Raw genomic sequence first — 21721 nt, forward strand, 5'->3', positions numbered from 1 at the left:
AGGGTATGTCTAGACTACATGCCTCTGCTGACCGGTTTACAGGAGCGGTCGACAAAGGCTTCCCTTGTTGATTGATCTGCGTCTTGACTCGCGCGCTGTGCTGACGATCAGCTGAGCCGGCACAGCGCGGCGGCCATTTTTATTTTAATGAAGCCGGGGATATTTAAACCTCTGCTTCATTGACTATGTTGGGTAGCCTATTTTACATGCTTCTGTCGGCAGAGGCATGTAGTCTAGACATACCCTAAGTGAGCACCATCTGTTCTGTGCATGGAATGAGGTAGAGATTGTGTGGAAAAAATAGTATGAGTCAAGTAATTAAAGACTGTATCATAATGCACAAGACAGTTGAATAAAAGTTACCCATACAACCTTAACACTAGCATTTCCTAACTCTTGAGTGCTTGACTTTGCAACCTTAATAATGTTCTTGTAGCATAAATTTGTGTGAATGTAATAAATACTGCATTTTTGCTTTTCTCTTTCATGCTTATGTTCTGGGGTGTGTGCACACACACAGGTGTTCACAACTGTTGCTGAAATGATCATCATAGCAATTACAAGCATTGACTGTCATGATAGGTACCTTATCACCAACCCGTGCCTACTTCCATACACTCCAACAATACTAGCACTTCTGACACATTAACATTCACACCTTATGAGGAATGGAATTTCTCTTGAGGGCTCCAATGACAGAACAGATCCCCTGAAGCCCCTCCAGTGAACTAAGAGAAAACAAGATTAAACTATAGTTCAAATACTCACTAAGCAATTTGGGTTGAGACTTTTTGTTCTGTGTTTGGGCAGAGCCTCACACATTGGAGTCCTGGGCCATGACCAGGGATCCTAGATGCTACCTTTACCATTACTAATATTAATAACAAATGCACTTTGAAAGGCTATTTTTCTTCTTTAATGCTGCAAGTAAAGGATTCTTATCAATGTTAATAAGAATTCTCCATTCTGACTGGCAGCAGATTAGACCTCTTTTGGTGGAATTTGTAATAATCAATAGTCCACTTATATTCAACTCAAACTCCAATTAAATAATAATATAGCAGTTTTTAGGATGAAATTTCAGGCAAAAACATCTAATATTGGGTGGTATGGGAACTCTACAAGGGTATGTCTACACTACCCCGCTAGTTCGAACTAGCGGGGTAATGTAGGCATTCCGCACTTGCAAATGAAGCCCGGGATTTGAATTTCCCGGGCTTCATTTGCATAAGCGGGGAGCCGCCATTTTTAAAACCCCGCTGGTTCGAACCCCGTGCAGTGCGGCTAAACGGGGCTCGAACTAGGTAGTTCGGACTAGGCTTCCTATTCCGAACTACCGGTACACCTCGTCCAGAAGCCTAGTCCGAACTACCTAGTTCGAGCCCCGTGTAGCCGCGCTGCACGGGGTTTGAACCAGTGGGGTTTTAAAAATGGCGGCTCCCCGCTTATGCAAATGAAGCCTGGGAAATTCAAATCCCGGGCTTCATTTGCAAGTGCGGTATGCCTACATTACCCTCCTAGTTCGAACTAGGAGGGTAGTGTAGACATACCCCAAGTTGTCTGAGAGACAGCACAGTAAGATAGTTGCTTTCTCATGGGTCAATGGCAGAATATTAAGATCACATCAGTTCATACAGCTAAATTTTTTAAACATTTCTGGGAAGGAGCAACTTTATTTAAGTCTTAATTTATGGTTAATTGTAACTTGGACTAACATGCAAAGAACTACAAAGAACTATTAGATGATGAGGAACCACTAATTAGCAGGCAACCCTAACCCTGAATCTGGGCAGAGGCCATACTTTCATTTATTCTCCCACCACACAACAAGTGGGCAAAGAGGGAATGGCTAGAGCCATGGATCTATTGCAAATGCTGAACACCGAGGAAACAAATTACTAACCCCCACCCAGATCAAAATGGGGAGCAAGGAGAGAACTGTAGCTCCTGGGTTCAGAGTAACACAACACAACTTGCTATGTATTCATTGTGACACATTTGTTCTTAGATCTTCTTCTTTAGGGAGTCTACTACAGTATCACCAATTATTTAGTGGCAGCCTTTTGTAGTAAGGACAGGCTTCATCATCTGGTCTATTTCTTTCTACACTCACCAGATCATGGAACCTTTTTTATGGGAACCTTTGGCATAGCAACTGAAAGAAGACAGAGATTTCATTCAAAGAGCTTTCTTTAGCTCCAGGCAACACTTGGATTTCACAGAGCCAGATCTTTCAAGATCTGCTATTTAGGAAGAGGATTATTTATTCTGCATTAATTTGAAAGGAGACTGCAAAGGATCTCATTGCTGTGAAGAAGAGTTTTGCTGTTGTGTTTTAATAAGACATTTAAAAACTCACTCATATATTTTTGGAAATCTCACTCACTGAAAGTGTCACAAATTGTGGGTCAAGTCTAGCTGAAAACCAGATACTGGAGGCCACAGAGGCACCTTGGATTTGTTTAAAGATAATCCAGCTCAAAACCTAACCATACTGACAGAAGCTCAGGGTAAAACAGTAATTTACATATTCCCGACTGGAAACATTGCCTTCAGTAAGCCCATATGACTTAAGGCTGCTGAAACCATGCACCTGTTTAAAGCATACATCCCTGTTCATTACGTCTGCTAGGTGGTTAAACCCTTAGCATTGAAGAGAGGTGCCAGGAGGTTTTCAGGTGTGCTAGCAATGTAGCCCAGCTATATGTGACACTTTTTCTGCAGGAAATCTCAAAGCGTATCCATGACTTTTTAATATGTATGTACTTCTCTTTTTAAGATATTTAATGTCAACACATTAATGTAGAACAGGACAATAAGAAGCACCTAGCATTGGTGGCTATCCTTTTGGCATTTAGAGTTGCATTGTATAAAATAAACATATGAAAGACTGTTAAAAACAGCACGATGATAATGTCCACAGACATAGGTTAAATATTCAGTGCAGTATGTAGCAATTCTCTTTAACAGAATGAAACTCATAGCATTAAATTCCTGTACACCCAGTTGCAAACACATACCCGAATGTGAAGATAACCCAATGACAGCAAAGAAGTAAATGACAACAAATAACCTCATTTGTTTCTAGCAGTGGGTAATTAGAGAAAAGTACAAATGGCCATACCATATGCAACAATCACAAAAATTAAGTGTCTGAAATCTATTTTTCTGAGAAAGGGAAGCAAACATCAAAAGTCTCTAAATATATTTTTAAAAAGAAACTGAGCCCTTACTTAGCATGAAAACCCTTGTATATAAAATAATATAATATTAGTCTGGATATAGTGAAGCATGTGTCCCATATCCAGAGTTATGTTCTTCAGAAGAAATTAATTGAAAAAGTGGATTAAAATGACAAGCATAACACAGACCATGTAACTTTTAGATCTAACTTTTAAACCAGGCTGGCTTAAGGTACATCATCCAGCTTTGCAAAATGTGTAGGTGGATTCAGCTTACCTTAAGATGAGACACCACTACGTCTACACTGCGGAAGGCCGACTCCTCTCAGAATGAGGAGTACTGGATGATGGCAGCAGCTGCCTTTAGCCTTCGATCTGGGGTCTACACTAGCCCCGCTAAATCTAATGCTAGAAAATCGATCTCCATAGTATAGACATGCCCTCTCTAAGATAAAATAATGGAAAATATTATCTTGGAACATCCATCCTTTATTTTAAGGATAATCTGCTACAACAATGCCCATCCACTTCATGGAGACTTTACCCCATGTGGATATCACTCTCCTATCATATCCAGCTGCATCCATATAGGGAAGTGGCATGACTCATGCCAGGAAAACCATTGAAAAATCCCAGATTCTTAATTTTAGGAGGACCAGGGAGAGAAAAATGTATAAAGTAGCTCCTGTAAATACTAAGATGTGGAAACCAATGGAAGTGCTATAACTCAGGATTACATTCCATCAGCCAGATTTTAGCCTTTTCATCTTTTTTTCCCGGATTTAATCTATGATCTATGATTTATTTGGGACCTTCCATATTGATTCAGTAAAGCAGACTTCCAGAGTTTCTCTGAATGTGTATTAATTAATTAATTAATTATTATTATTAATAATAATAATAACACTAATAATAATACTGTTCTTTTGTAATTCCAGGTCTTTATTAAAAATCAAACCAGATTTCCACTCAAAGTATGACAGTATTGTTATCAGCTTGTAATCATTCAAGTCTCACCATAACCTACTTGAGTTGCTTTTATAAATTCAGTTCAGTGTTTCTGTGTAGAGTCCCTTGGTCTGTAAAAAAGCATGTTATATTTTGGGTGGAGTGCAATCTATTTATAGGTGGATGCAAATGTACAGACCTAATCCTCCTGACAGTTCCACTTTGTGTCATTTGCACACTTTTTTCAATAACACAGATTATGAGGCTGATGGTGGTTGTAAAGGAATCCTGTAGAACTGTTTGAAGGCCAAGAGTAGAGACTTAAATTGTAATTGTGTCTATGTTTTGAGGATAACGGTGACAACAAAATGTCACTCTTACAGCAGCATGAAAAAATGCACCAATGATTTGCTCTTTCACTTCTATAGACAAAGCTCCATTCAATGGTACATTAGATCTTGATAAATCTAAGAAAAATAATGTACTGCAGGCTAGCAGACGAATACAAATCCTTTCAAATTTACTGCTTAATAACTCTTCACACACAAAAATTAAAATAATACTAAAAAAATAGGTTGCCAATTGAAAGGAGAATTATACCCCTAATTAACTGAGGTAAACCTAAAAAATTCTACTGCTCATTTAAAATAACACATTATGCCCATGTATTACATCCTGTTTTTCATCTGCTTTTCTACAATCCATCATTATTACTAAGCCTAGGGCTAAAGGAGAAATTTCTTACAGGGCAAATTTAAAACTATATAATGCATTTATGAATTCAGAATATATTGTGTCTTTAATCTATTTCTCCTATGATTTTGGTTAAATATCGAAGTAACTGTATTTTATTTAAATGGAGGTTTGTTCTCATAATCCAAATCATACTTCTGTTTAATCCAGCAGTGAAAATTTAATCATCCTTCAATATTTTGACATAATAATTAGTCCCTTGGATACAGACAAATTTCACAAACTATATTTGGCATTCCTTGGAGGATTGTTTTTCTTATTTCAAGTTCAGTATGAAAATTGCTTGTTAATGTCATTTTTATATTGTATTTTAATATAATTAAGAAGGTATATCTACAAATTCCACTTGAACTCTTTCAGGAATTTGCAAGAAATCTAATTGTTGTGTCTACCAAACACTGATCTGACACAAGGATGTTATGTAGTCTCCCCATGCAGTGTCTGAATCCTCTACATACACAATATTTATTTCCTTATCAAGGAGTCAAAATGGGACCACATTCAAGAACCATTAGCAGCAGAGGTCAATTTCATCCTTGAGGGAATTCCATTGAAATCAATGGAAAGAGAATGAATCAAGCCCGAGCTGAACTAAAATGGACTTTACCCTGAATTAATTTGAAAATGCCTTGATAATCTTGTCACAGCAAGAGGTTACTTTTTGATGACCACTTGTAGCTACATGCAGTTATACAACCCTGTATAATTAACATGATATATATTTTAACTTAAAATGCAATATCTACCACAAGTCCAGATGCAAAAGTGTGCAGGCAAGAAGGGTGTGTGAAAAGTATCAAGTGTTTGTGTACTATTTGGTGAACAACTTCACAGAAGTGTGCATGTATACCCTGACTTGAACATACACATCAGGTGAGGTGATTGGTTTATGCAATCCCTCCTGCATACTATTGTAGATGTTGTACATTGAAAAACATGTCTCCCTTGGGGGATCATGTTAACAGTGCACTGTGGGGGTTAAAACACTTACCACTTTGTTAACAAATAAAATCCCTAAATTAGGAAAAGAGTGAAAATAAACACTCTTTTTCCACTGTACATTTATCGTGTGCGTCTGCACTGAGCCCAGCTCAGCGGCCGCGATCCGAAGGAAGGGACGGGGCTGAGATCGGGGATGGGCAGCAGCCCTTCGACTCTCCCTCGGGAGCTCGGCGTAGGATCAGCGCATTCCCACGATCAGCAGCTGAGCTCGGATCGGCCGGTTCCGGAGGCTGAGTCTGTGGCACCGACCTTGCTCCTTCCTTCCCACGAACCCGAGCGCTGCCTCTCACCAGCCCCAGCGAGCCGGGACCTGCCTCTCGCTCGCAGCCCTGACCCGTGTCCCCCGCACGGGTTGCTGCGGCTGCCTCCGCTCCCCCTGCTCTGAGCGTGGGAACCAGCCGTGGCTGCCCTGGCTCGGGCTGCAGCTGCGAGTGCTCGGGCGGGGGGGACCCCTACGGGGCGAGGGAGCCGCAATCAGCACGGGGGTGGGGGGCTCCTGCGCTGCCGCGGGCCCCCCAATGAGACCAGAGGCAGATGGGGACGGGGGGGGGGGGGAGACTCCCGGGCAGAGCGAGCGAGCCGGGTCCCACAGCGCGCTGGGGGCGGCACTTACTTGATGTCCTCCCAGACCTCCGGGCCGTAATTCCGGATCACCAGCAGCTCCAGGGCGTGATTGACGAACCCGTACTGCGGACAAGGGGCGAGGGGGGCGGGTCAGTCCCGGGGGGGCAAAGAACGAAGGCGAGGGGGGACTCGTGGGGGGACCCGAGGGATCTAGGAGCAGGGCGGGGGTAGCTGTCACTTGCCATGGCCGGGGGAAAGAGCCCCGCATCTTGCACCCCCCGCATCCTGGCTGCGTTCCGGGGCTGATCCCCAGGCGCGAGCATCGCCACAGCGGGTGCCAGCTGCAGCCTGGGCCGCCTCCCCCAGCGCAGCAGCCCCCGGGGATATATCTGCCTTCCCAGGGCTCTGCACGCTCCGCTGCACCCGCCACCGCCATCACCCTGCCGGTCACCCCCTGCCTTCCCCTCCACCGCGGCCGCCCCGCGCCCATCTCTGATAACCCCTCTCTGTTCCCCTCCCCCCGCCCCCCATAGCAAGGGCCGGGATCCGAACAGGCGCGGGCGAGCACCCTGGGGAGAGCGGGAAGTGCCCCCCGCCGCAGCCGCCGCGGGCTCTCACCATTGCGCCGCCACTCGCTCCCCTCCGCTCGCTGACGCCCTCTGCCCGACCGCTCTCGGGGACCCTGGCCGCCGCTCCTCCAGCAGGAGCCGGAGCGCTAGCCACCGCCACCCCCGCTGCGCCTGACTGCCACCTCCCGCCGGCCAATCCGCGCCCTGGCCCAGGCCCGGCTTCCAATCACAGGCAGAGGAGGGAATTCGGATGCCTCGAGGATGCTGTTCGAGGCCCCCCCCCCCCCCCCCCCCGGGGAAGCGAAGCGGGGAGGGGGAGAAATGCTTTTCCTGGGGATGGAGAGAATGTGATGGCAGCAGCCGCAGCGAACCCCTTTGCAGTAGGTTTCAAGTGCAGGACCAATGTAAACAGCTGACGGTGAGCGGCGGTGGCTGCAGCCTGGAGGTATTTGTGGTTACTGTTCTGGGTAGCTGGGGTTACCTGGTTGCTTGGCTTGTGACAATAACAGGTCTTTCCATTCCTTGGTTTCTCTGGCTCGTACATGGTAAATATGTAACATGTGTGGTTTCTCTTGCCTCAGTCCTGCTAGAGAATACATGCCGTCATATGTGTACCCGAAAAAGACAGGAAGATATGAGAAACAGAAGGTTTAATGGCCTGACCGGATTTAAGGGATTTAAGGACATGCCTTTGGGCTTGCTGCTTTGCTCAGGGCTTCCGTTTTGCCACAGAGGGGGACACAGAAATCATGAATTAGAGTAAGGTCAGTGAAATTTTGGAAATAGTCATAAAAACATCTGTGATTAGGTCCCCAAACCAAGAGGTATTAATACCTGGTACATGGGTCACAGCTGCACTAGGTTGCAAACATCCTGAACAAGGAGTAATTTCTTCTCTCCCAGCCCACATACACACACTACTCCACTTCTTCTGTGAAATTTACTAAAAATGTCCATGGCATACATAATGCTATTATGGGTTAATGCCCTTATATCTTTTATGCTAGCCCACAGTGTGATGGGTTCTGTGTATGCTACATGTTATAGAAAACATTATATTGTTAACATTAACACCATGAAATAGAACCTCATTTTTCCTAATGTTCTCTGCAGGGAACCATCTGTCATATAGTTCAAGTAGTTTGTATCAGAAAGATCTTTTAATTGTAATGCTGACAGGTGGCCCCTAGAGCTTAGTGTATGAGCCTCTACTCCACCATATGAGCTAAAAGCCAACTGGCTATCAGCTAAGGCTGTAGAGCAACCTTATTATTCTTTCTGTAAGTGCTCTCAAGTGCCACTATATGGGACAATACACCACACCCAGAGGGTGTGTGGGTTACATAACCTCTTATATTTCTGGATAGGAGACAGTAGGACTGACCTGACATGGCTGCTGAGTGTTCAGTGTCCTAGAAGTTTATATTATACATTATATTTATATTATAATAAGTAACAAATACCAAATGGGCAAATATGCACTTTGGTTTGACTGGTTTTTTTTTTTTTTTGTAATGGCCAAAAGAGATAATTTTGAAAGGAACCAAGTGGACTTACATTTAATCAAAGGTCTAAATTTTGTTTAAACTGATGTCTTCATAATTAAGACCAACAAAAATGTTTCTACAATTGTTTTAAATTCCAGTGAAAACACATAGGATTATCTCACTACTATTTGAAAACCAAATATTCCTGCACTAAAAACCTATAAATACAAATTAATATTCCTTCACTGATTTTCCTATTCCACTACAAGTGAAATACAAAAGATAAATCGATAGCGCCAATGACAAGCAGGTTACATTTTTAAAAATTCTCTCTTAATCATTTAATGATTCAACCACATATGATTTAATAAATTGAGAGTGTCATTGTAATTAGCACACGGAAAGGAAAAGTCACAGAATAGCAGTAGTACAGCCTTCCTGCGGGTCCAACAGCTGTTACTGGCCCTGGGGCAAGATATTAGACGGGGGTGGCTTCATGCCCCAAGAATGGGCAGGGCTGAGATCACTCAGCCTTTAGCACCACCCTGACTGCTGAGCCCTCCCTGCCCCCAGCCCTCAGAACCACGCTAAGTGGCACTCCAGTGGCAATTCAAAGAGGCTCGGGTTTCTGGTTGCCACCGCCACAGTAGTTGTGGCCGGGAGCTCCAGGGCCTTTTGAATCTCCAGGCCCCAGGGCAATTGCCCCCTTTGCCTCTCCCTGTCTGTGGGCCTGCAGCCTACTGAATAAGGGTGCATCTACATTGCACCCATAGCTCGAAAAAAGCTACGCAATTTGGGCTACGCAGCTAAACAGAGCCAAATTTTGAAATAAACCACTATTCCAAAAGATCCCTTAACAAGGTGTATGGGGATGTTGGAATAGCAAGCCTGTTATTTCAAAAGCTATTTCAAAAGAATGGGCTTGTTTAAAAGACATGGAATAGCTGTTTCAGCATACCAGAAGTATCCCGAAATAGTGATGCAGTGTAGATGTATCTTAAGGTGTTATTCACAGATAAGCAACCAACTGAAACATGCATTTCCAGATGGAGTTTTGGATACATTAAAGAGGACAATATGCAGGCAGACAGAGTTCATGGTGATCATTGACTCTAGAGCCTAGAAGTCCTACATTTCAATCATGAACTAGAAACTCATTGTGGTAGGCACTGTGCAAATACAATGAAAACCAAAGCTAAGATAATACAGCATTTGGAAAAGTGAGGACATTTCAAACTACTGTAGGTTAAAAGCTCACTTTCATTTAAACATCTTTTATATCTTTAACCTTTATTGTAATACACAAAATTAAGCAGCATGAAACAAAAAAAGTACAATTAAAACTAGAAGATAATTAAAGACCTGTGAAGTTTTGGGACAATAGACCAAATTTCAAAATGAGATTTCTTATAATTGTAATGTATAGACAAATACAAAATAATTTATGCTTTGCAGAGACTTTTAAAACCATCTATCTCAAGAAAGTTAAAATAAGGGCAGTGGGACAATGGAAAACAAGATGCTCCTTAATCAAGGAATGCTTCTTCAGCCAAAGGAATAACTGTTGTTTTCTTCTATTACTTACCCACAGCCTTGGAGGCTTTTATGATTACAGTCAAATTAAGGTTAAAAAGACTGTCCTCTTGGCAAAGAAAACCAGTTGGGAGTGGATCCAAACAACCAGTCATGGGAGCAAGATTATTAAAAACAATCATACAGGCCCAGGCTGAAAAGCTAAGGGACTTAAATCCCTGATGATTGATATGGAAGAAGAAAAAGAAACAAAGATAAAATTTACAAATCTGTTCCTTCCTCATTTCAGCCATCACAATGCTAATAAAAGAACTGTGGGGGCAAATCATCAGATAATGTAATTATTTGTCATTCTCTTCAAGGGCTCCATATCAGCAAAAGATCTAGCTCTCCCTGCTTGAAAGAGAGACTCTGTCGAGTTTGCTGCTGTTTTTTTAAATAAAGTATTATAAATACATCTAAGAAATAGCAGGTTTGGCACAGGTGTTATACTATCCCAGTATTAAACTGTGTACATGTTGACCCACTACTCCAATAAAGAGCTCTAAGATCAAACTTCTAGGCCCATTCATGTCAACAGAAATTTTGCCATTAACTTCAGTGGAGCCAAAATTTCACCCTTTGTCTTTTTCTAAATAAGTAATATGGTCAAAGTTCAGAAGTCAATAAAATTAAATAAGAGAAAAACATGATGACATGCACATCCAGAGACACATGTGTGCTTTAAGTGTTGGAATCTAATGTAGAGCATAATAAATAATACAAATTATTGCTTTATTGATCTGAAGATTAAAGAAAGAGCAAAACAGTGTGTCAAAAGAAATATAAAATTTTAACAAAATGTTATTTTTTAAAAATTTGTAATTGCTTATATTTTTTGACATTAGAAGAACAGATCTGACTCTAGACAGCTCTATTCCATTACTGTGACTGGTGAAGAAAAACTATTGTGACAAATTATAGGTTATTATATTGTAAATAGCATGTCTTCATGGGAGTACAGAGGGAAGGCTGCCACTCTGTCTCATGAAATGGTGCAGCATGTGCTCTTTCCCACACTGCATGTTAACTCCATCACCAGTGGGAGTAATCCTTGAACTTGTGGAGTGCAAGAAATAGTATAAGGCCACTGTGCAAATAGTATGAGGGGATGTGAATGAAAGACACTAGCTTGCCCATAACAGCTACATTCATTTCAATGTGTTTTTGTTGCTACAAAAGCATTAGAAAAGCATTAGTAGTTTTTAAAACTATCTGCTTATTCTGAACTTTGCTCTTAGAGTTTATATATTCACCAAAAACTTCGGTAAAAATTCAAACTTATCTGGTAACTGTTGGAGTTAGTTGGTTGAGTTGTGTTACTTTACCAACAGCAAATCTGGCTTTTGCTGCTGTCAGACCACAGTGGTCTTAGCCTTGGCATTTTCATTGTCATAATGTGTTTCTAAGGACGGGCAAATATGCATTAATTTGGTTAAACTTGGCTCAGAAATGTTCAGAATTTATATTTCAGCAAAATGCTATTTAAATTGTTTTTAATACTGTTATTGTTGAGCTGCAGCAAAAGATTAACTTGATGATTAACAAAAGTTCAAGATCCCATGCTTCCTTATATTGGAATAACCCAGTTTTGCAAAAGATGGGAAACCATGAGTTATCTTGTAAATCCTCCTTCAAGGGGAAGGGTTGGAGATCCTCAAAGGTATTTAGGTGCCTAACTCCCATTAAAATTGATGAGAGTTAGGCACTTAAATACCTTAAATGATCAGTCCAGTATTATTTTGATGTCCCAGAGAAGAGTTATGATAACTTCAGAGCCCAATACACAGCCCACTGAAGTTAATGGAAGGATTCCTGTTGACTTCTACATGCTTTGGATCAGGATTTCAGTAGGCACAAATTTAGAAACATAAGAGGGGCCACCCTGGGTCAGACTGATGGCCCATCTAGCCCAGAATCCTGTTTTCTGACAATGGCCACTGCCAAATCCTTCAGAAGGAATGGATAGAACACTGCAATTGCTGTCTAGTTCTAGTATCTGGCAACTGGGGGCTTAGCAATCTTGGCTAAAAGCCATTGATGGACCTATCCTCCATGAACTTGCTTAATTAGAAAAGCTGTTTTACTTTCAGCGCCAAAATCTTCTGAGGTGCCTTGGACTAGCAGCTTTAAAAGATTGTTTACTTTGGTTTATTATTTCTCTGACTGGGTGCCTAGCCTCATGTTCCAACACAACTGCATATTTAACATTCAGATCAGGCATTTGTGCTCAGGAGAATACACATCTTAAACTGTTGTGTCTGCATATTGCAGGAGTTTCAGAACAACGGATTATCTCCCATATATATTTACCTTCCACATTCCTGCACTGCTGAGTAACTTACAATAATGGGTCATATTCTCCCCTCTGCTCTGGTTTCTAACATTCCATTAGTTATTTGCCTGCCACTGCACATTGAGTGGATATTTTCAGAGATCTGCCCATGATGACTCCAAGATCTCTTTCTTGAGTGGTAACAATGAATTGAGACTCCTTCATTGTATATGTATAGTTGGGCTCCCCTCTCCCCTGCCCCATATGCATTACTTTGCACTTATTAAAACTGAATTTCATTGATTGTTTTGTTGCTCAGTTACCCAATTTACTGAGCTCCCTAGTAATCTTTTACAGCAGGCTTTGGACTTAACTATTTTGAGTAATTTGGTATCATCTGCCAATTTAGTCACCTCATTGTTCGCCCCTTTCCCTAGATTCTTTATGAATATGTTGAGCAGCACTGATCCCAATACAGATTCTTGGAGAAATCCCTTTATTTCTCTCCAGTGTGAAAACTGACCATTTAGGATCCACTTGTCCTTTATTTGTAGGTAGGCTCTCAGATGAGATAGGCAGTGCTGCTCAGGGTGCCAGTGACCATTCTAACTAGGTGTCAACAGCAGCTGAGCAAATTTCACTGATGCCTATCAGCAAGTCAATTAGCTTTAGGCAGAGCTTGCAGCTCTAAAGTATGAGGTAGGGATGAGCAGACAAGGTATAAGGCTAAGAACAAAAGCTTTACACTTGGCTATTATGTCAACTCCTTTCGTGGCCACATCAAGTCACATAAAATTTCTGCCTTCGTTATTCCCAGCTATAATAATAACTAGCCAATTAGCCCATAGAAAAAGGTGATTTTCAGGTCTCTCCTCCATGTCCTATTCCCTTTCTATCTCAGTCTTCTCTCCTGATCCTCCGGTCTCTCGCTCCATCTCTCTCTCTCTCCCCTCCTCCTATTGCCTCCCCCTCTCTCTCTCTCAGCTCTCCTCCATCTCCTGCCTCTCTTTCTCTTCTCCCCCTCCTGTCTTTCATTCTCTCTTCTCCTCCTCCTCCTGCCTCTCACTCTCTCTTTCTCTTCTCCTCCTCCTCCTGCATGGGGAGCGCGGAGCTCAAATGACTGTTTGCACCTCTTGCTCCCTCACGGCAGCCTAGCTGAGCGGCTGCCTATGAGCTCCAGCTGCCCCCCTGCACCATTTCCCTTCACCCCAGCACTGATCCTGCAGCCTCCCAGTTGTCTTCCACCTCTCCCTCCTCCTCATTCCCCCGCCCACCTCCCAGCCAGAGTCTGTTCACAGCCAGGGGGCAGGACCTGGAGCCGCTGTCACGCCGCATGTCTCTATCCCGCCCCCCATCGCCTCCCGCCGTGGTGCTTGGCTGACTTCGGTGCTGCTCAGCTGGGCCGCCACGAGGGAGCAAGCGGAGCCAGCAGTCGTTTGGGCTCCCCCGCCGCGGCCCAGCTCAGCGGCGTAGAATTCAGCCAAGCGCCAAGGCGGGATGTGAAGGGGGGCAGAGCAGTGACATACACAGCCGGGCCCCATCCCCTGGCCATGTACGTCACCGCGCCATCCCCCTTTGCCTCCCGCCGTGGCACTCGGCTGAGTTCTGTGCCACTCAGCTGGGCCACTGCAGAAGAGCAAGTGGCACAAGTGGCCGCTTGGGGTCCACGCTCCCCATGCAGTGGAGGTCCTGCATGGGAAGCGCGGACCCCAAATGGTCACTTGTGCCACTTGCTCTTCTGCAGTGGCCCAGCTGGTGAAAGGTAACAGCGCCCCCCCAGAGGCAACACGTAACGCTACAGCATTACAGAGTCACAGACATATATGATACCTTATTCAACAGGGAGCTGTGACAAGCAGTTAATGCCACTAATGTGCTAAGTGTGTGAAAATTCACCAGAGTGCACATCTAATGCCCAAATGTCTGGGACTACGGTTAGCTAGTCATTTGGACAATTGGACCTTACTAAGGGTACATCTAGACTACATGCCTCTGGCGACAGAGGCATATAGATTAAACTACCCGGCATAGGAAAATGAAGTGGCGATTTAAATAATCGCCACTTTATTTAAATTTACATGGCTGCCGAGCTGAGCCGATCAGCTGTTTGTCGGCTCAGTGCGGTAGTCTGGAAGCTCCGCGGTCGACATCAAAGGCATTTGTCGACCTCCCAGGTATGCCTCATCCCAGGAATGAGGAGTAACGGTAGTTCGAACTAGGAAGCCTATTCCGAACTACCTAGTTCGTGCCGCGTGTAGCCGGGCTTCATTTGCAAGTGCGGTATGCCTACATTACCCTCCTAGTTCGAATTAGGAGGGTAGTGTAGACATACCCAGAGAAAGTACAGGTTCACTATGGACATCAATTGTATGAACACTGTATGGTTATCCTGGGAGATCCAGCTTACCCTTCACTTCTTTAATAATGATACCATTCACAGTCTGTTTTGACAGAAGAAAAGAATCATTTAACAATGGCCTCCATAGTTGCAGAATGGCAGTGGAATGTGCATTTGGCCATTTGAAAGAGTGATGGCTCGTTTGTAGAATAAGTTAGAAACAGCAGAAAAGAAATATCAAAGATCATAGCATCATGTTATATTTGCACAATGTTTGTGCGACTAAAGGAGAAAACCTTAATGACAGCTGGGAAGCTAAAGTACAGAAACTCACTCAGAAGTTTGAGCAGCCAGTAATGTGTTCAATATAAAATTCCCGTTGCTCTTATTTTGAGCCTCAGGCTGAAACTGGTGTCTGCACATCCGGCTGTTAACATTGGAGGGTGGTAGAAGTTTGTGTAGTTCAGTGTTTATTGGCAATGAAATGCAATGTTGCAGCAATCCCTATTGTGCCTTTTTGCTTTGCCTATTCATCTTTGTAAAACCTTATGAATTAGTAAAATTTTAATTATTTTCTGTGTAAAATGAACCGTTGATTCCTTATGAATGCAATTTTAAAGATTATTAAACTATTTTATAACATGTAGAAATGAACCTTCAGCTGACATGAAAATTAAAAAACAGCTTTTAATGAAGAAACAAAACAATCTATGATCTATCTACAAAGAAACCTTTTTATTACACCAGCAGTGAAACAAAACAGCAAAGTGCAACAGTACTGCACTAGGCACAACATAAGATGTAGGCAAAGGTCTGCCTCTTCTGAGTCAAGGCTGTCTGGTATGGAGTGCAGATGCTTGAATTTACCATGAATGATAGAGGGCTCAAAAGAGCTGGGATCCTAGATGCTATTGTTCTTGCTGCCTTGATTTGGGTTCTGCAAGGGGAACAGCCTGTAGGAGAAGTGTTGCTGAGGAACAGTAAAGAGAAGATGTGATTGTTTCCTGAAGCTTGTATTATCCAAGGGCAGTGTAATGTCTGCTTCTGATTTGCAGTACTGCATTACCTGCTGCCCTAACAGCAACATGCTGCAACAGGGAATTTTTGGCTTTTTAGGGCCTCCAGGAGTTGCCTCTGCATCTCACTTTTTCAATACTATCTTTGGCCATGGTAACATATCCCTAGCAACTGCCATGCTGTCCTTTGACATTGCAATGATCTCCCTGGAAAACTTCTAATCAGATTCCCTCTCTCAGTCCTCAGATACTGGCTCCATCTTTCTGTTCTCTCTCTCTCTCTCTCTCTCTGTGTGTGTGTGTGTGTGTGTGTGTGTGTGTGTGTGTGTGTGTGTGTGTGTGTGTGTGTGTGTGTGTGTGTGTGTGTGTGTGGTCACAAACATTTAATCACAAGTTTTCCATTTTCTCCCCCTTGCCAACTGTTCAGCCATTGATAAGGGCCTATGATAGGGAGAAAGGATTCAGAACGATCCTAGGCCCAGGCAGCTTTGCCTTGACACCTTGCAATGCATGCACAGGCTCGAGGAGGAACTTTAAATGTGAGCAGAGTAGCTCACTTGCAGGTAATGTGTGGAGATTAACAGACTTGCACTATGGTACCTCAGCTATCAGACCCACCAACTATGGACGGCCTACCTGACCTGCTGAGGGCAAATGGTGCTGAACGTGTGAAAGGCTGGGATCTCTTCATTTTGTTTACATGACTTTGCTGTTCCCTCTTGAGGGACAGGCTGGTAGGAAGTTATGACAGAGGCAACCACCTGGCACTGCAGAGTGAAGGATTCAAATGCTACCTTTGGGCTCTGGATTGGAACCTGGTAGAGAGGGTGCATCTGGGTTCTCCTTCCAAACCCTTCCTGGGGCTGGAGGCAAAAAGACAATCTTTGATATTAGAGACCTGGGATTAGACTCCGTATCTTGAGAGTCCTGACTCTGGGACTTAAGTTGGGCCAAGCCTGAAAGCTCCTGCTGAGAAGCAGAACTAGCATTTGTTAAAACTCTTTACATACCCAAGAAAAGCTGCACTCAGGTTGGGGCCCAGCCAGAGCACCAAGCCACAGAAAGGGACAGCATGGCTGGAGCAGCTATCAACAGAGGGCACCAAGACAAAAGAGGTTTTGTCATGCTCTTGCCTATCCACTAGGCAGCATCTGTGGGAAGCAGGTCCCCTTCAAAGGTCCCACCTTTTGAGGATCTGGTCAGTGCTGGTGCTATAGCTGTGGGGGTATTAAAAATGCTAAATGAGTATTGCTCATCTTCTAAGGCAGTCATGACAGCACATTTTTTAACACTAGGTGACTAGGAGGCAGAGAATGGCCTTATTCAAAAGGCAAAGGGCAGGGCAGGAAGATACACAGTGAAGTTATTCACCAAGATGCTCCCCTCAAAATTGTTACCAGAGAGGCAGAGAGGCACAAGCTATGCCAGTGGGGATGGTCTGGTAGCTATTTTTCTATCTCTGATCAAAAACTAAGCAATGCCTCAGCTTGAGATTTTTGCTTCATCTCCCCTGCAGATAAGCTGAAAGTATGAACAAAAATAGACAGGCTTCTGCAATGACTAAATGCTTCAGGCACTATTACAAGTCAGTAAGAATGAGTGTTCCAGGGCATTTACTGGGTAGCTAGTCTCTGTGGTTTCATGCAATGTCCAAAGTCTACTTCATGAGAAGTGAGACAATGAATCAAACTTCTCTTCCTGTAACCAGAATCTGAATCAACTTTTGCATGTCCCATGAAATAATGTTTTCCTTACTCAGAATCTGTTCTAGACAGGCATGGGCGGCTGCACCATGCTGCTTGCTCTGCTTCCTGAAGTAGCAAACCGGGTTGGGGAACGGGGGCAGCATTCTCCAGGCAGGACACCTGAGGGAAGGGGAAAGGAAAACAGGATATAGAGTGTATGTGCCTTCTGTAGTGTGGGCCTGGAAACAGTTGGCAGCCAAGGTGTTAGCATGAGACACAGGCTGATTGTTCCAAGTTTAGGAAGGTGTACAAGTTTGGGGTGGGGGGAGGGAAGTGTTGAATGGACAGTATTAGCAGAGTGAGGGAAGTGAGATCTTCATTTCAGAAAAGCTTCTCTCTCACATCTGGTTACAATGACTATTGCCATGGCACACCCTGAAGAGAAGACAGCATGGCAGGATAGCTTAGACATTTTTTTTTCAATGTAAATACTTACATGCTGAGTTTCCCTCCATGGGATCAGTCCCCTTCTGGGTTTTTGCCCGTCCACCAGGGTTGTTGCTACAAAGCTAGAACTGAGTTTGATTCTAGCTGACTGTCATCAGGGTCCTGAGTTCTAAACAGAGCCTGGCCCCCTCATGTTCATCCCTTGATAAGTCTTGCTGGTCATCCTAGTGGTGCAGGGAGCCTAGGTTGGATGGTTTTGTAGTTATATAAAATTCTGTTCAGCTCCTTAAAAATGGAGAAGTTACATGACCTCTGCTGGAGTTTCTTAGTTCTCTTTTCTTTCAGCGGAGGAGCTCTGGTACAGTTTGCTTTTTATCTGGCACTATAGTGCATCATGTCCAACATCCCTCATGGACATCTGCCAAGCAATGTTCACAAAAAGGTGTTTACCCTAGTGGCTGCCACAAGTGCTCCCTGAACTGACAGCACCCTAGATGGCAATGAGAGACAGGATATTGATGTGGCTACTCAAGGTGTGTTGTAGGCCTTTGGTAAGAAATGGGAATCCAGGAGTGACTGGACAAAATCTGGCTATCTGCCAATGTATAAATGGGGGAGGGGACATCTGGTTAACTTGACCTCATGGTAGCAGAGAGTACAAAGATAAACAGACAGGTCAGTAATGGTCACCCACAAAGGAGCATGGTATAATCTTGGTAGACAGCACAGGAACAAAATGCTGAACTAACTTGCTTCAGAGCAAAACTAGTTCACTTTGAATGAGGACTACAAAGTTTGCAATTAATGTAGAGTCCGTGCTCTGAAATGCATTGTGATGTGTGTACACAAGTGTTTTCTAAGCATGTTAATTCGAAAATCTGTGGTTTAACCTTTCCCCTCCCCTACATGGACATATCTGTACTGTTACTTTTAAAACAAGCAAGATAATGCAGCTGCAGAATCGTTATGGTGTTACTTAGCAAACACATATTGTCCCAAAAATACCAACACAGGACTGTTCAAAAAAATCAGAAGGGAAGTTTGTAAAGTCACTTAATGATATATGTCAATATCCTGGATAGATCTGCAGTGATTAAAAGTGCCTTTTTCTTTTAATGGATTTCCAGGGCAAGATTTCTAGCACACAGACAGCCTAGAAGGCCATTAGAAGAGAACCAAAATCTTTCTAAATCACAAAGCAAATACAAATGAATGTTTAAGAGTTCAGATATCAATGTCTCTCTTGCAAGGAAGTGATGTTATCACAAATACCCTCAGCCAGTGTAAAGCATGCAGATCCCAAGCCATGCCAAGGAGCCAAGTTGTATGTTTAGAAGGATGACTGCACAAAGTTAACTTGCAGTAGAAATGGAATCCCAAACTCAAGTCTCAATAGCTAAAGAAACCTCTGTTTACTTGTAAAATGTATGTGTTAGCAGTTTTAAGGCTGTTGGTGTCTACTCATATTTTAAGTCATTTGTCTTCTACCTTTAGCAATGAGTGATACATTTTAAAGTGAGTGACCTGTACATATTTCAGATTCCACCTCTTGTATACATTATTTCTAGCTGAAGTGTAAGATCACATGTTCAAGATAGTATGTTTCTGTCCAACATACTATACAGGCCAGTTGAAATTTCCTTTCTATGTAAACAAATTATATACTACTATCTCCTTTAAAACAGTTAAAAATGAAATGACAACAAAAAGAAAACATTTATTGCTATGATACATAGTATCAGGGGAAAATAATTTTTAAAATAGGGTTTTAAAACTCCAAGAACTAAAATCTTGCTTGATTACAGATGCTTTCGTGTGTGGATTATACAGTATTTGAATATTCTATAAATATTTATTTTATGAACAAAGAAAACAAAGTTCAGGGAACAGTAGGCAGCATACTCTGCTATATATACTGGCATTAGTTACAACCAACAACTTGATCCATCAAGGTGCTGTGTGCCTTCAATTACTGTTGACATCAGCTCCCACTAGGAGATGGGCAGAACCTCATAGGACTGGACCAAAAATTGCACTGAAACATTGGAAGAAATTGTTATAGTAATGGCTGTTATTTTTTTCTTATAGAGCGACTAAGAAAACTGCATTTTAATAGTCACTGGTATGCACCAGCACACCACACTTCATATGACTGCATCACTTATTCACAATATTTTTTATACACTGCATGTACAACATGTTTATAATTTTCAGTACAGGTAGAGTTGAAATGGTTCTTATGTAACACAGATTACCACAGGGATGAAAGTACTCTTTAACAGCCTTTTAAACAGTAAAGCTGAAATATTATTTTAGTGACTCTATATCTTCTTGAAAGTAAAAATAAAAAGTAGTAGCGGACATACTTCCTGAAATTTTAATACTGACTTTCAGGTATTAGCAATCTAAAGTGCTTTCATGTTCCATACTTTTTTAAAACTCTCAATTTACACAAAAATTAAAATATTTATACAATTATTCTGTAAATGTGTGAATATATAATTTAGTCTACTCCTGTTGCCTTTCCCAAGAAATTTGCATTACCATCTTCAAAATCTCTCTTTTGAAACCAAGGCTTTGAATTTGTTCCTTGAAGATAAGCTTCCAGAAAGTAACAAATACCAGGAATGTCACTGGGAAAGTTGGGAGGAAGTTCTTCTCTTGAACGAGGTGTGAATACAAAATCAGGAAATTCTTTTAACAGCCTACGAGACAATTAAAAATACTCATTAAATATGAAATCAAACACTAACTGCTACTGTTATTAAGAATATTCTAGCATTGTTCTTTTCACATGTTTTGTAAATTGGGCCAGAATTTGTTCCAGTATCTACATGTTATTTTAAAATAGAATGCATTGTCTTGCTTACTTAGCATACCCTTTGCTCATTGATTGACATACGTAGATTGACCTGATATATTCAAACAGGAAGATAGTCTCTCCCTTTTTGGCTATACAAGGCATGTTTGTATTTCTCCTTGTTCTGAATGTATCATGAGAGATTTCTTGTTAACATTTCAAGAGACTATTTAACATTAAATAATAAATGAAAATGTTGCATAAATCTGGCACCAGAATTCATTTCAACCAATGAGATACTGAAGGGTTTGTCAAGCAAAATATTTAGATATAATATTAAATACAACCTTTATGCTGTTTTACACAAAGTTCCACTAAAGACAGTCATCTCCTATGAAATCTGAATTACAAACAAAAAATGTATTTTTATACTTTAGAGATAATTATTGACAATAAATATCTGAAGTTCAAAGACATGTAATAACAATCCCAGAATATGGGATATACTGATATGTACCATACCAGAGTGGGGAACCTCTAGTATGCTGTCCACACATGGTTTGTCAGGGTTAGCCATTGGCAGGCTACCAGATGGTTTGTTTACCTGAGTGTACACAGAAACAGCCCTACCACTCACAGTAGCCATAGTTCGCTGGGCAATGGGAGATGCAGGAAGCAGTGGTCTAGCCTGTGACACTTTCTGCAGCTCCCATGGTCCAGAAACTGTGAACTTCAGCCATTAGGAGCTGCGGGGCTCCGTGCCTCTGGATACTCAGGTAAACACACCATTTGGTAGCTTGCCAACAGCTAACCCTGATGAACTACGTGCGGCTCACAGGCCAAAAGCTCCCCATGACAGGGGCAGTCTTTCTTCTAAGGCTGTGCCTACACTGGCCCCCATTATGAAATAGGCATGCTAATGTAGCACTTGGGAATAGGCAAATCCGCGGGGGATTTAAATATCCCCCGCGGCATTTGCATTTTCATGGCCACCGCTTTTTTCTGGCTTGGAGATAAGCCGGAGAAAAGCGTCCAGACTGGCGCGATCCTCCAGAATAAAGCCCTATTCCGGAGGATCTCTTA

The 21721-nt window shown here is 42.5% G+C and overlaps 2 protein-coding genes across 8 annotated transcripts in view; both read right to left on the bottom strand.

The window, feature by feature from the left end:
* Positions 1–7215, bottom strand: part of GUCY1B1 (guanylate cyclase 1 soluble subunit beta 1) — a 69547-nt gene extending 62332 nt beyond the window's left edge. For both annotated transcript variants that reach the window (XM_075930115.2, XM_075930114.2), the window contains exons 1-2: positions 7068–7215; positions 6499–6572 (exon numbers count right to left, since the gene is read on the bottom strand). In XM_075930115.2, the coding sequence (XP_075786230.1) occupies positions 6499–6572; positions 7068–7070 (77 nt within the window). In that variant the 5' untranslated portion in view covers positions 7071–7215. The remainder of the gene's footprint in view (positions 1–6498; positions 6573–7067) is intronic.
* A 12320-nt stretch (positions 7216–19535) lies between these two features.
* Positions 19536–21721, bottom strand: part of GUCY1A1 (guanylate cyclase 1 soluble subunit alpha 1) — a 56537-nt gene continuing 54351 nt past the window's right edge. For 5 of the 6 annotated variants that reach the window (XM_014571810.4, XM_075930112.2, XM_075930111.2 and 2 more), the window contains one exon: positions 19536–20543. In XM_014571810.4, coding sequence (XP_014427296.1) covers positions 20342–20543 — 202 coding nt within the window. In that variant the 3' untranslated portion in view covers positions 19536–20341. The remainder of the gene's footprint in view (positions 20544–21721) is intronic. The other variant, XM_075930113.2, reaches the window with a different exon arrangement.

This window comes from Pelodiscus sinensis, chromosome 4, assembly GCF_052426305.1.
Source record: "Pelodiscus sinensis isolate ZL-2025 chromosome 4, ASM5242630v1, whole genome shotgun sequence".
Classification (NCBI taxonomy): domain Eukaryota; kingdom Metazoa; phylum Chordata; order Testudines; family Trionychidae; genus Pelodiscus; species Pelodiscus sinensis.